This window comes from Festucalex cinctus, chromosome 21 (genome assembly GCF_051991245.1).
Source record: "Festucalex cinctus isolate MCC-2025b chromosome 21, RoL_Fcin_1.0, whole genome shotgun sequence".
NCBI lineage: Eukaryota > Metazoa > Chordata > Actinopteri > Syngnathiformes > Syngnathidae > Festucalex > Festucalex cinctus.
This window is the reverse complement of record NC_135431.1, coordinates 15,702,197-15,716,691: the sequence shown is the minus strand read 5'-3', so window position 1 is coordinate 15,716,691 and position 14,495 is coordinate 15,702,197. Positions and strand designations below refer to the sequence as shown.

Below are 14,495 nucleotides of genomic sequence, written 5' to 3'. Positions count from 1 at the left end.
AGTGCATTTGCCTAACTTGTAGGAAAACAAGCAGAAAGGACATCTCGGTTTTAGAATTTATTTATCAAAGTTGTACTTATTAACTCATTCACTCCCAGCAGCCATTTTCACTGAAGCAACCCCCTTCACTCACGGCTGTTTTACTGGATTTTGACTGATTTTACAAGGCCCACAGAATATTGTGTTCTATTGCTATAAAAACATGGAAGCTACCAAAAGAAATGTTAAAGTTGCTTCTTTCATCAGGAAAAAAAAAGTATATTTCTATCTGTTTCCAATTTGCAGCAATTAGCATTGCAATATATCTAAGTTTCATCATTCACAAATCTTAGAATTTTGAGTAATTGAGCTTTTTTTCAACATGGCCCTGGTTAATCTCCTTTGCTCTGCTGTGCCACCTGCAGACCGTTTGTGTAATTATTTTTTTTCCAACCATTCTCTGCAGTTGAGAGGCTGCATCAAAGTCTTCTGTATGCTCTCGCGTAAAAAAAACAAAGAACAAAAAACGTATAACTACGTCTTTGGGACACTTTAAACATTTAAAATCGCACACATTTATACGTTTTGGGGAGCAAATGAGTTAAGTAATGTTATGATCTGTGCTAACATGAGCTAGCTATGTCCTGGCCCAACAAGTTATTGTGTACTAAACTCCAGAATATTGTGTCATCTTTGTCCAAAACAATACCAAAAAAATGTTGTTGTTTTTTGTTAGTCATTTGAGACAACCTTTGGGGATACACATTTTTTGGATTAAATGAATAACCTAAAAAGTTGTGTCGGCCCCTTTGTGACCCATAACAGGTTATTTTTAGCCTTGTTTTTAAGAGTGTAGGGTTTCAAATTAGGGTTTCAAGACAAGGCTTTAGTACTATTGTAAGACATCATTATAAGTTCAAAGTTAGCCTAAGTTAGGGTTTCAAGACAAGCATGCTATACCTTTACAACATCTCGGTAAAAAAAATAACAACTAAATTTTGGTCAAAAATAGGGACCAAACGCTACTTGGCTCAATTTGACCCAACTTTGAGTTTTTTTGTAGTGGCTCAGTCCAATTTTTGACCCAGTAAAGAGCTTAAAAATAGTTAGGTAAAAAATAACTCACTTGGGTCAGTTTGACGCAACCTTGTAGGTCGTAAAACTGCTGGGTAAAAAACAGCCTAATTTGGGTCAAAAATTGTACCGACCCAGTAACTTGGGTCAATTTGTTGGGTTGTTATCTATAAAACAAACAACGAGGTTGGGTCAAATTGACCCAAGTTAGCGGGTCTGTTCAATTTTTCACCAAATAGTGTAGAAAATAGTGTCGAATTTTTTCGGGTTGTTGTTTTTCAAAACAACCCAATGTTTTGCGCAAAATGACCCACAAAGATGGGTCAAATGGGGTTATTTTTGACCCAGCTGTTTTTATGAGAGGTGTCCAGGCAGTTGTACCAATAGGACAGACTCACAGTCTCAGTGGGGGTTTATTTTGTTTTGAATAGTTATTTATAATTGCCTTAATTCAAAGTCTTTTTCAAATGTCTTCCACAAGAAAAAAAAAAAAAAAAAAGAGATTGTCACGTCACATAACTGCAAGCAGATACCTTGAAAGTGATGCGATTTCAAATAGGAATTGAGCAGTCTTACCTCGACATTACATCCTTTGGTAACCCCGGTGTAATCAGAGCTGCTGAGCAGATTATAAGGAGTTCGGGATACTTCAATCTCCCGAAGGCAGCCGACGTAGCGTTTCAGCACGACCTCTGGCCTGTCAAGATATTCCAATCATCAGACTTTCCAATCGCTTTCAAGTCGAATGTAATAGGATCATGTCTTCATTATGGCAGCCTCCAACGCTTTGCAGAGTGTGATCAGCGTTGACCTGTTATCAGAGTGCGCACCATCGGAATCTGCCATTTGTCCTTGTTATTATTAAAAATGAGGATTGATTAGGTCTCAATGCACTGTGTTGGATTCAAGCCATCAACGACCTGATGCACCTTTTGTACAATTTGGTGTTAGGGAAAAAAATACTTTATTATAATGAAAATATGACAAATGCCACAAACTACACATTGTTGCCGCTGAAAGGACAAATGATTTCCAGCCACTGTGTGGATGAGCAACAGCCATCAGGGACCATACTCGCACACGTTGACAAGTTGTGGGCTCAATGGCATTCCAGCATCAAAATGTGTCCAGCCTCATGCAGAGAGCAATTTACAGTTACACTTGCTGTATAATGCAAACTTGCATTCTTTTACCTGGATTTCATAATGTTAAGAAAACACACGACAATAGCACACAATCTCACATTAATGGCTATTAGTATTTAGATTTGTTCTGAGAGGGAATCAGTGGAAGATTACAGTAAATCGTGAAGAGACAATATTGAGGCTTTGAACAAAAAAACAAAAAAAAACTCATTTCACCTGATGGGATCAAAATGTATCAATAGTCAATTTGACCCGGGGCATGTTTAGTGTTTCATCATGAAATACTGATACTTGTACTAGTTCTTTAGCTGTGAAATGGGTCAGTTTGACCCGCACTGTTTAATTTTCAAAAACATTCCGGTAATGAATTGTATCCAATGATGAACAGATTTCAATGCAAATATATCAAAAGAAACCATTTTAATTTGTCTGTTGAAGTTTCACAGCAAAAAAACCTATTAATTTGTAGTTCAACTTTAAGATGGGTCAGTTTGACCCATGCTATGTTTATAAACATTTTAATTGAAAGAGTGTCAAAAGTGAACCCTTTTAATTGTCTGTCGACGAGACATTTCATAAAAAAACTAAATTTGTTTGTTTTTACCCTTAAAATGGGTCAGTTTGACCTGGAATTATTAACATTCCAAAACAACCCAATAAACCTTATTAATGGCTTAGTATTAGCTGTTTTCATTGCACATATGTCCAAATTTTCATTTTAATAGTCTATTGATGTGAAATTTCATAGCAAAAAAAAAAAAAAAAAAATGGATTTGTTGGGTCAGTTTGGACCCGGGATATTTTCAGTGTTCCAAAAGCATCCAGATAAAAATGGTCATAGCTCATCAATAACGTTTTTCTTTGCAAGTATGTTGAAATGATGCTTTTAAAAAAAAATAATAATAATTTGTATTTTTTTAAATTATTATTATTTTTTTTTAAACTTTTGTTATTCTTTAAAACTTGAAAGTGGATTGGTCATTTTGTCCCACAACGTAACAGGAGAGTTAAAGTAAAATTCACAAAAAACATTATTGGGAAAAAGTAAAATATGGGCATTGTGCCTTTGTCAGTCATCATTTCAATTGATTTCATTATCTTACTAGTGAGATGGTTGAGATTGAGAATGTGTGTTTGAACTTGGATGTTCCACTGTAACCAATCAGGCGTCATCTAGCACAATGTGTCACAACAGGAAGACATTACCTGTAGTTTCCGATGGTAGGCAAGCCTCCGAAATAAATGCTCTGCTTCTCCTTGAGGTTCAGTCCGGTGGCCGTGCCCAAAGATGTTGCCCCGATCTTCTCTTCAGCGCTGCTGTCAATGTCCACGATGGTGACGGTGGCTGCACAAAAACGTTCAAAGACACGACCAATAAATGGAACAGAAGCAAAAAATGAAAGTCTTTTTGACAAACAATTTCCTCCACCTTGCTTCTTGTTGCGAGACATAGTGAGAGATTTCCAGCGGCCGTCGTTTTGACGGTGAGCTGATATGGCGCTGCCGAGGCCTGACCCCAGATCAAAGTTCATCTTCACCTTGCCACCTGCTAGCTCCAAGGACATAAAGTCCTTCTACAGGGAGCAAAAGGTGACAAAAGATATTTTGTCACCAATATGTGTAAATATGAATTCATTGAGTAGTCGTAGTAGCTTCAATACCGTATCATCAGTTGCCAGATACATGAGCAGCGCATCCGAGGCGAATGTCCGGAACTTGAATGTAACGCTGGAAACATTCGGGTTCCATCTTGTGGGGCGTCCCACTGCGGCGTAGCCTTCCCCGTCCAGCTGGACGGTTCCTTCACCATTTGATGCCTGGGGGCTAACAAACAAGGGGGAAAAAAAAAAGATGAATTCCAGTTTAACATCAAACAACGGAAATGGCCAGATTGGCTGTGTGAACTTTACACCCATCTAGTTTCCTTCCTAAAAGGGATTAAGGAGGAAATCAAACCAGCAGGTAAAGTACAAGCTCTGTATTAATTTTAATTTGTTGCCTAATCAGACTATACAAGAAACAAAAACAAAACATAAAAACATTTTTTTTTTCTCAATCAGACTATACAAGAAACAAAAACAAAACAAAAACATTTTTTTTTCTCAGTTATATTTTCACTATTTTGCATTAGCCAGCAAAAAGAGCAACCAATCCAGGAAAAAATAAAAAATAAACAAACAAATATATACCAGTATTTTAACGCAACTCTTTTTTTTTTTTTTTTTTAAACGCATGATTACTTTTAGCAGAAATTTAGCACTAATAAATTTATTAATAATAAATAGATTTGTGGATACTGGGGTCAAATTGTATTTTACAATTTTAAAAATGTGCAGAATTTCACAAGTTACTTCATGTTAAAGATTAGATATCTCTTAAAGGGATACTTCACTTCTTTAGCCCATTATAGCAATAAAAAGTTAATATTTTGTCTATAATTAATTTGATACTTTCAGTATTTTTCACGTACAATTACCATAGTACCTTTAAAAACACATTTTGCAACTTGCTGTCGACTGAAAATGACATCACAAGGGCTCAGGTCACCAAGCACAGCTCACCTGTTTTCTAGATTTGGTCATGTCATGACATTCACAAGCTGAGCTGTGATTGGTGACCTGAGCCCTTGTGATGTCATTTTCAGTCGACAGCAAGTTGCAAAATGTGTTTATGAAAAATAATTAAAATAGCAAATTTATTATTGGCAAAATATTAATTGCTTGAATGCCAAAAATGGCTAAATAAGTAAAATATCCATTTATATTAAAAGAAAAATGCACTGCACTGTCACCATCTTACAAATACAATTATGCCATCTAGTGGCAGAAAAAATGACCTCAACACAAATCAACATAACACTCTTTTTTACAGTACAGGACATCTTTTTATTTTAACTCAATTTTATGAATTATGAAATTACTGTATCAATGAGTAAAAGATGCAGCCATGTTTCTATTAGTTTAACATTTTTTATCCACTTTTATGTTAACAACAGTTTGAAAACTTAGAAAAAAAATTGTACAAAAATTTTCTGATTTCTGTGTTTTCATACCTGACAACACATCCTTTGCAGTCTCCCTGCCTGTCCCTGTAGTTCCAAAGTCCAATTGGTTTACCATCAAGGAAGGTTTCTCCCATGCAGCCTGTGAACGTTGTTGTCCTCACAGCATCTGCTTTCTAAAAGTTCCACATCGATGATGATAAGAGTTTAAACTAAAGTCATCCCAATCACACATATGGTTGAACGTTACCTTGATGGTGCCGAGTATCCCGCCCACGAACAGGTAAGCGTTCTGGTCCACGTCCAGGATGGTGTATGTTACGGGCGAGTTTGCGCTGTGCGGCGTCGCTGCGGCACCGGCCCTCGGGCCTTCGAGTGGGTACACTAATATGGTGCCGTTCAATCCGTTACTGCGGACAGACAGAAATGAGGAGGTAATTTTATTTGCCAGTGCGCATTTCCTTTACGTGTGTTCCGTCACATGAAATCAGCCTTTATGAACTGGAAAGGAGGAAAAAAAAAAAAAAAAAGATGAATGAGAGAAAGTGATCGCGGAGACAGGTTTGCAGCAAGAGGGACCTCGGAGATGTACAGTGAAATTGATCTGCCACCTTGAATTTGTCGCCCAACAGTTGTGGAATGGAACGTCGAAACCCCCGTGCGCAACTATCTCCGTCTTCACTGAAAGTATGTGCACGTGGAAGACGGCGTTATGTTATGTAAGAGCCACTGGCTAGAAACTCTTGATTTCCCAAGCCGCACGATGTAATCCCATTACAGAAATGATGTCCACTGGTTGTTTAGGTTTTATTTACGTTTCTATTTCTAGATGTTGTCAGGTGGTCGAGTGCGTCATCAGGTCAACATCAGTCACTTGAATAATAAACAATATGGTCATGACTAGGGTCATGCAAGGGTTATGCTTACCGTCATGACAAGGGTCATGCAAGGGTTATGCTTACTGTCATGGCAAGGGTCATGCTCACCGTCATGACTAGGGTCATGCAAGGGTTATGCTTACCGTCATGACAAGGGTCATGCAAGGGTTATGCTTACTGTCATGACTAGCGTCATGCAAGGGTTATGCTTACTGTCATGACGAGGGTCATGTAAGGATTATGCTTGGACATGCAAGGGTTATATTTGGGTCATGACCGTGAGGTGTCTATTTAGCTGTGCACCTCCACAGCCCAAGTCAGTTTAGCGTCTCATAATTCTTGATACATTGTCGTTGTTTCTCGTCTAGTCAAGTTTGTTCTACGCCTCTCGATGTTATGCAAATAAAGAGTTAAAATCTTATTTGTGTCTGCGTTTCTGGGATCCAACTCCAGAACATAAATATTGGGCGATAAAGACTTTTCTATAGACTTTTCTTTGATCTACAATCATGAATTTAACGATACCATCTCTCTATATATGTGACAAAAGCATAACATGAGGTTAATTGGGTGGTTACGTCGCTTGTTGTTTGCTGTGATGTCTTCTAAATCGCTACGTTAAATCCAATTTGCATATGTACATGAATAGTTCCTGCTTCTGGAAAGAATAATGAGCTTGTTTGTTTGTACTGATGTAGAATGCACGGAAAGCATCAAAAGAAAACACTGCGATTATACAAATGATTCACTTACCGAGAAGCTTCTATTCGGTGCCAGTTGCCGTCGTGGATGGTGAGAAGCGGATATTCCACTCGTCCCACACCTGAACCCACGTCCCAGAGGAAATACACTTTGCCCTTGCGCATCTCCAGAGCCAAGAAATCAACCTGAAAAACACACAACAGATCAACACAATCAATTTTGATTGACATCAAATTAAAATTAAAAGAGTAAATTACTTAATGCATAAACTGAGTCAGTGAAGGCGCAAAAACTTTAAGCCGATATTCTCAGTTTTGTATTTTCATTAATTTTATTATTATTATGGATGAGCCGCGAAAAAAAAAAATGTAATAAGAGGCTTTGGAGCATATGCTCTCATCGAGACAGTCACAGTCAGCATTATTATTCATTTAGCATTATGCACAGTTAGAGATTATTAGGGACAAATTTGAAGATGCAGACACACATTCACACACGCCCTCTTATCGTTGCCCCCCCGCCCCCACTCCCCGTAGGAATGGCCATTATTCATTAGCGCAGATCACAGAGCCGCGTCGTTGCTTTTCAGCCAGCATTACACACTCTTAGTGAAATGTTAGAGGTGTGTGTGAACGCGCGCACATGTGCAGCACGCCTATTCATGCGGAATGTTTCACTTATGGAGAATTTGAGTCACACACACACTGCTCGTACACATTAGTGCTCAAGACTTCCCAGTCAAATGCGGCAACGCTCTGATTTCTCAGGGGAAATCAACCTAAAAGCAGATAGCAACCAAAAGCTGTTAATTGTCAAGACTTGTTTGAATGAACACACACACACACACACCCCTGCACGCAAGCAGGCATATGCTTATAAACAACTCTTGGCAACATCAGCAGCAGTCTCAGAGCTCGTTCATGCACATTCGCTGTAATGTACGGAAGCGTGGAGCTGCCAATGTGGAGTAAAATTTTTGATTGGCAAATACCTTTAAACGTACTTGCAAACACATCTATTTAAACATACTTGTAGGCTAAATGCTAAAAACGTAGCATTGCAATTATATTTAAACATACTTCTAGCCGAAATGCTAAAAATGTAGCATTGCAAATACGTTTGAATGTACTTAAAAGCTAAATGCTAAAAAGTTAGCATTGGAAATATGTTTGAACGAACTTGTAGGCTAAATGCTAAAAACTTAGCATTGCAAATATATGTTTGAAGTTTCGTACTTGAAAGCTAAATGCTAAAAACGTAACATTGCAAATACGATTGAATGTACTTGAAAGCTAAATGCTAAAAACATAGCACTACAAATACGTTTGAATGTATTTGAAAGCTAAATGCTAAAAACATAGCATTTAAATACTATGGGGTATTGACTTGTGCATTTTTTTTTAGCATTTTACAGACATTCTACCAATATGTTCAAAAATTAAACATAGTGAACACAAACTATTATGCCTGAGCTGCATGATATTCATTTTTTCCCATAATGCCACTGGGTATGCACATGCACAAGTCACTACGCCGTGGCATTATATTATTACATTCGAACATATTTGCCAGTCAAAAATGTTAATTTAAATGTTAGTTTAATGCTTCTGTAGTAATGTACTGTTCAACGCAGAAATCTTTTGACTGAATATTACACAATCCATCGTGGCGTGTTAAACATAGAATATGATTGCTATCTCAAATCAACTTTCCACATTGAAATGAATGAAAATGCCCTCCATTTTGACCCTCCCCCCGACCCCCCAGAAAAAAAAATGTAATGTGTATTTCATAAAAACATTGTAATAGCCTAATTCAATGAAATGTAAAGAATAAATCTCCCAAGCCTTGCGCACAGCTATCTATGCACTCACATATTTGGCAGAGCCGAGGTAGAAGAGCAGATTATCGGGCGTGGTGGTCTTGACGTGAAGGATGATGGTGTTGTACCTGCCCTTTCTAATGTCAGGGCGGTAACTACGCAGACAGTCGCCACCTGATGACACTGACACTTTGATCTAAAACAAAAAGTGGAAACATTCAAATGGGAACTGATTCCGGGTTGTGGTTTCACAAGACGTTCCTTACCGAGTTGGCTTGTTTCCTGGCTTGGTTGATCAGCTCCTTGATTTGCGAGATGTTTCGCCGCAAGTTGTCCTCCAGCTTTTTGATAGGCTTCAGCTTCTCTAGCAGCCTATCAGCTTCGTCCTCTAAATCCTTCACTTTAGCTCCGGCTGCGTGGACTGATTAAAGAGAGGTACTTTTTTTGATACAGAATCAGCGACGTCATCGCATACACAACTTTACTGCTGAGGGTGGCGGTGCGCGACGGGGAGAGGCGGAATATTGAAAGCAGCTGAATCACTCAGTCATTGATTGAACATAGAAAAGGAAGACAAGATAAATAAAGAGCAAGAGAGGTAGAGAGAGAAAAAGAAAGAGCCAATCAATTAGTGTAGCTCAGCTCAGCATTCAAAGAGAAGCTTGTCTATACTATTTATTTGAATGGACACTGGATGAAGGCAGACTGGATAGAGTTCCATGCAGTGTGCATCGAGCTCATGCTGGAGCAGAGCCGAGGCATTATTATTATTATTATTATTATGATTATTAGGAGCAGCTATTGTGATTTTATAGCTTGAAAAACACTGATACGAAGAATGGATGGTGCGCCAATACTCTTGTTCAAATCAAATGAATGCAAATTGTGACACTCAATTTACTGACTGATTGGAGATCAGATTAGCAAATGTAACGTAGTATTGGGGCACCATTCATAAGTGTTGATATTGATGTAAAATAGATATACATACTGATAGCTGTGGGGGTAAAGAACAAACAAAGAGAAAACATTTTTATAAGATTATTGTCGTCTCTGATCATAACAAACGCATTTTTCATTTTTAAGACTTTTTAAATATTTATACATAAACAAACATAACGCTTCACTCGTTCGACCAAGTCGCAAGCCATTCCGAGACTTCTTACTGTTTTTCTCCGGGTCCTGGATCATCTGGTTGGCGGCGCCGACCGTGTGGGCCAGCTGGCTGAAGTTCTTCTGTATGCCGTCGACCTGAAGGTTCAAGGCCGCCAGGCGCTCCAGGACGTCGATGGCCGTAGCGTTTGCCTCAGTGGCCACAGCCTTTGTCACTGCCAGCTTGGCCGCCGTGTCTGCCAGACGACAATATTTACATATACGGTCGAGACTGGCAAAAAGACAACAAGCCATTGCCTACTAAAGATTTGAAGAAAAGAAAAAGGAGATCATGTCTAGAGTGATCTGAACTTGAAAATTATAATATCATGCATTTTCAGCTTGGAGGTGTACTTTTGATCCGACTATTATATTGAATGCGCAACCTCTGAACTTGTGTCAAGTTGAGTTTAGAGGAGCAAGTGAGCTCCATTCATGCGCTCATTGATTTCACTGTCACTCGCACGCAGTATAATTGTGCAGTCAGTCATACCGTTGGGGATCGCGTTGAGTGTTGTCATGGTTCCATTGATAGCTTTGAGCAGGTCTTTGGTTCTGTCTTTTGCAGATTTGACTCTGCCCTTCAGTCCGGACACACTTGCGGCATTGTCTGCAGCGTAAAAGTACACAGAAGTGATATTTATACTTGTTCACATGATTATTATCTAGGAATTTCAGACTCCATTGGTGCTGCTGGTTTGGTGAGCAACAGAGTTTAACCCCCCCCCCCCCCCCCCAAAAAAAAAACAAAAAAAACAAAAACAAAAAACAAAAACTAGAGTTACTGTAACTCTTTAAGTCATTCAAACCCAAAAATGTGTAAAAACGTTTTTAATACGTTGTCCTTCACTCCCAAAAACATATTTACACGTTTGTTTTATACAAGAGCATACAGACAGCTTTGATGCAGCTTCTGACAAAAATAGGTGGCTTAAAGCAATGGTAGTTATTACAAAAAATGGCCAGCAGTTGGAAGCAGAGTATAAGAGATCAGCCAGGGCCATGTTGCAACAAGCTCTTTTTGTCATTGTTTTCACCAGGAATGTGAATAATGATGAAACCTTGCTGTATTCTGATGTTAATTCTGCAAAATGGAAACAGATACAAATATGCTTTTTTCCTGATGAAAGAACAGACTAATATTTCTTTTGGTATGTTCCATACTTTTATAGGAATGGAACACAATATTCTGTGGGCCCTGCAAAATCAGTCAAAATAAAACTGCCAGGAGCGAAGCTGGTTTCTTCATTGAAAATGGTTGGGGGTTCATGTGGAAAAAGGAAGCAGATCTAGTGACTAAATGAGGACATCTATGAAATCCGTTCTGCTTAATATTGCCTAGTATACGCACACAATACCTTTGACATCATTGTGGAGTTGCTTAGCCTGGTTGAGCAGCTTGAGACTCTTCTGAAGGGCACCTTCAGCTTCCTCCTTCACTGGGATCTCTGGGCCTAAAGCCTACATGCACACGCATACATGCACGCACGAGTAAAATAGAAAAATCAGTGACAAAGAACGCTTCAGGATTTGGGAGCCACTCATGAATTAAATCGCTTTCACCCGGCATACAAAGGTGAAGTCATCTGCATATCAGCTTTCTGCTGTCAGATTGACCACTTTGCATTGCTAAACGACATTCCCAGAAAGGTTTTCAAATGGCGGAAGGACCCCTTTACATCATTTCTACACCTTTGCCATCAAATATTTTTACTCATTCTTTGTCCTATACTGGTTATTGGGCATGGACAATGAACACAAAGGAAAAAAAAAAAAAAAAAAAGACAAATTGAATGAAATTGAACCCAGTGGACTCATAAAATCCAGTGAACAGACAAAGCAAAATGGAACAATACTGCATAATATACGGTACTCGTTTTACCACTGTATATAACATCCATCCATCCATTTTCTTGACCGCTTATTCCTCACAAGGGTCGCGGGGGCTGCTGGCGCCTATCTCAGCTGGCTCTGGGCAGTAGGCGGGGGACACCCTGGACTGGTTGCCAACCAATCGCAGGGCACACAGAGACGAACAACCATCCACACTCACACGCACACCTAGGGACAATTCGGAGCGCCCAATTAACCTGCCATGCATGTCTTTGGAATGTGGGAGGAGACCGGAGTACCCGGAGAAGACCCACGCGGGCACGGGGAGAACATGCAAACTCCACCCAGGAAGGTCCGAGCCTGGACTCGAACCGGAGACCTCAGAACTGGGAAGCGGACGTGCTCACCACTCGACTACCGTGCACTGTATATAACATTGGTACATTATTTTCCAAGCGTTTGAGATATTTTCTTGCACTGATGAAGCAGTAAGTCGAACAATAAGTGACCCAGAAGTGCCCCAAATTGGACAGGAAATGACCCATAAGTGCCTTAAAATCAACAGGAAGTGCCCCAAATTGAACAGGAAGTAACCCCAAAGTGTCTCTAAATCAACAGGAAGTGTCTAAAATTGAACAGGAAGTGACCCGGGAGAAAAATGCCCATTCATCTTTTAATTCTGTTAATTCATTGTTTCATAGGAGTGATAAATTGTGTTGTTTAATTGACATATTTCAATTCTTTATCTTTTTTGGTTGCTTGAATTAAGCAAACCAAAATGGGGCAATACTGTATATAATTTATGGTAATCGCTTCTCATCTTGCATATCAAGCACCCAAAAAGATAAAGAACACTTGTTTCTAGTACATCATCATGAATTAGCTAGATTTCTTCCATTATTTTCTTCTTATTATTATTATTATTTTCTTATTTTCTTCCATTACTTTCTTCCAAAAGTTAGGGTTACCTATTATTTGGTTTTAACTTTGACCTTTTTTTTTTTTTTTTTTTTTTTTTTTAACAACTTCTTTTTGTAATTGGAATTAACTATGCAGACAGTTTTATGGAAGGATTCTTTGACATGGAATATAATAATACTTTACTTTAATACAAGTGAATTTGAAAGTCAAACGGAATTTTTAAACCTTTTGTGGCAAAGCTTTTGTTGTATTTCTGTTGGTCCACAAAAATCAACAAATGTGCAAGCCAATTAAAGAAACAAAAGAAAATCGAACAAATTGTGATAACAGTGAACAATGTGGAAAAAGACGTGAGCAAGAAGAATGAAAACAATCAGTAAACTGTGCTGGTGAGTACAAACAGGATACAACTGTACAAAAGAACTGGAATATTTTGGAAATGGATGCAAGACAAATTGTGTGTGTGTGTGGGGGGGGGGTGTATACCATTGTCAGTGCTTCTGACGCAGTCTGTTTGGCCATCTTTGCTTCTTTCTCTGCTTGGTCCACATTGGCTTTAATATTTGTGTATGCTTTGAAAGCGGCTGTTGCGTTAAAGGAGAGGTTTTTCGCTTCGGCCAAGATTCTGTGGGAAGATCGCAAAAGATTTAATTTCTCATTTTTACAGTGTTGCAGTTTGCATTGTGACTCATCGTTACCCATCCAAGATGGCAGCGGATTCGTTAAGCTGATGGGCGTGATCCTCGGCAGCGCGCACGCGATGAGCCAGGCCGCCGCCGCTCAAACCGTCAGTGAGGTGCCGGACTTTGTCGTCCAGCTGGTCGTGAAGAGGACCGAGGTCTTTTCTCATCTCCTCTGCGTCCTACAAAAGACATACAACACTCAAGAGTCAAGACGGAACACAATATTTTACACTCCAGCGAGTCCAACAAGGCCCTTTGTCGTGCCTCCAACTCTTTATTGATGTTGTCTGATAGCTGGTTGGCGTCATCCAGGAGGTTTTCGGCTTCCCCAATGACCTTTTGCGCTTCTTGTTTCACCCCAAGGACTGCAGCGTGCCGCCCCTGCAAAAGAACAGACCAGTGGCAAACATTGTAGATGTGTACAAGCTTTGCTCAATGATCAATGTTTATTTCAGGACAAGATGAAGCTTTGCAGCGATTACTCTTTAGTCAGCTTTTCAAGTGAGTGCAATTTAAGTAATAACACTTTCAATTAAAAAGCTGCAAGCTGGGTGAAACAGACTTTGCATGCCCAACACCGTTGGGGGTGCCGAGATCGGAATTGAAGAAAATCAGAGTGGCTGCGCAAGTTTTGGAGTTCACCCCCCTACAAAATATACATTTTTAACCCAGATTATATTATTTGGTGAGTTTGAAAGACAGAAAACGCCTCAAACTAACCCAACCCCTTAAACCTAAACTCGACAAAGAAAGGCTTTTGCTTCAGTGTGACAAAGAAACCGCCCCAAATTTAACAAGAAGAGACCCATAAGTCCCCCAAATCAACAGGAAGTGCCCCAAAATCAACAGGAAGTGACCCAGAACTGTATCAAAATCAACAGAAAGCGTCACAAATTGAAAATGAAGTGACCCAGAAGTGCCCCGAAATAAACAGTAAGTTATCCAAATTGAACAGGAAATGACTGAAAAACAAAAAGGAGGGACCTGGAAATGCCCCAATATCAACAGGAAGCGCATCAAATTTAACAAGATGAGACCCAGAATTCCCTCAAATCAATAGGGAGCGCCCCAAAATCAACAGGAAGTGACCCATGACTGTTCTAAAGTCAACAGGAAGTGCCCCAAATTGAAAAGGATGTGACCCAGAAGTGCCCCAAATTAACAGGAAGTTCCCCAAATTGAACAGGAAATGACTGAAGAAAAAAAAAAAAAAAGAAGTTAGCCGGAAGTGACCCAATATCAACAGGAAGTGCCCCAAATTGAACAGGAAGTGAGTCCCAATTGCCCCCAAATTATCAGGAATTT

General features: G+C 39.3%; 1 protein-coding gene across 2 annotated transcripts in view; it reads right to left on the bottom strand.

Moving 5' to 3' along the window:
- The window catches only part of lama2 (laminin, alpha 2), a 153,387-nt gene that overhangs the window by 16,526 nt on the left and 122,366 nt on the right, over positions 1–14,495 (bottom strand). For both annotated transcript variants that reach the window (XM_077510840.1, XM_077510841.1), the window contains 15 exons: positions 13,455–13,571; positions 13,206–13,369; positions 12,994–13,132; positions 11,112–11,214; positions 10,247–10,363; positions 9,768–9,950; positions 8,868–9,022; positions 8,654–8,797; positions 6,831–6,964; positions 5,450–5,609; positions 5,251–5,375; positions 3,860–4,022; positions 3,628–3,772; positions 3,405–3,543; positions 1,630–1,750 (listed from right to left, as the gene is read on the bottom strand). In XM_077510840.1, the coding sequence (XP_077366966.1) occupies positions 1,630–1,750; positions 3,405–3,543; positions 3,628–3,772; positions 3,860–4,022; positions 5,251–5,375; positions 5,450–5,609; positions 6,831–6,964; positions 8,654–8,797; positions 8,868–9,022; positions 9,768–9,950; positions 10,247–10,363; positions 11,112–11,214; positions 12,994–13,132; positions 13,206–13,369; positions 13,455–13,571 (2,109 nt within the window). The remainder of the gene's footprint in view (positions 1–1,629; positions 1,751–3,404; positions 3,544–3,627; positions 3,773–3,859; positions 4,023–5,250; positions 5,376–5,449; positions 5,610–6,830; positions 6,965–8,653; positions 8,798–8,867; positions 9,023–9,767; positions 9,951–10,246; positions 10,364–11,111; positions 11,215–12,993; positions 13,133–13,205; positions 13,370–13,454; positions 13,572–14,495) is intronic.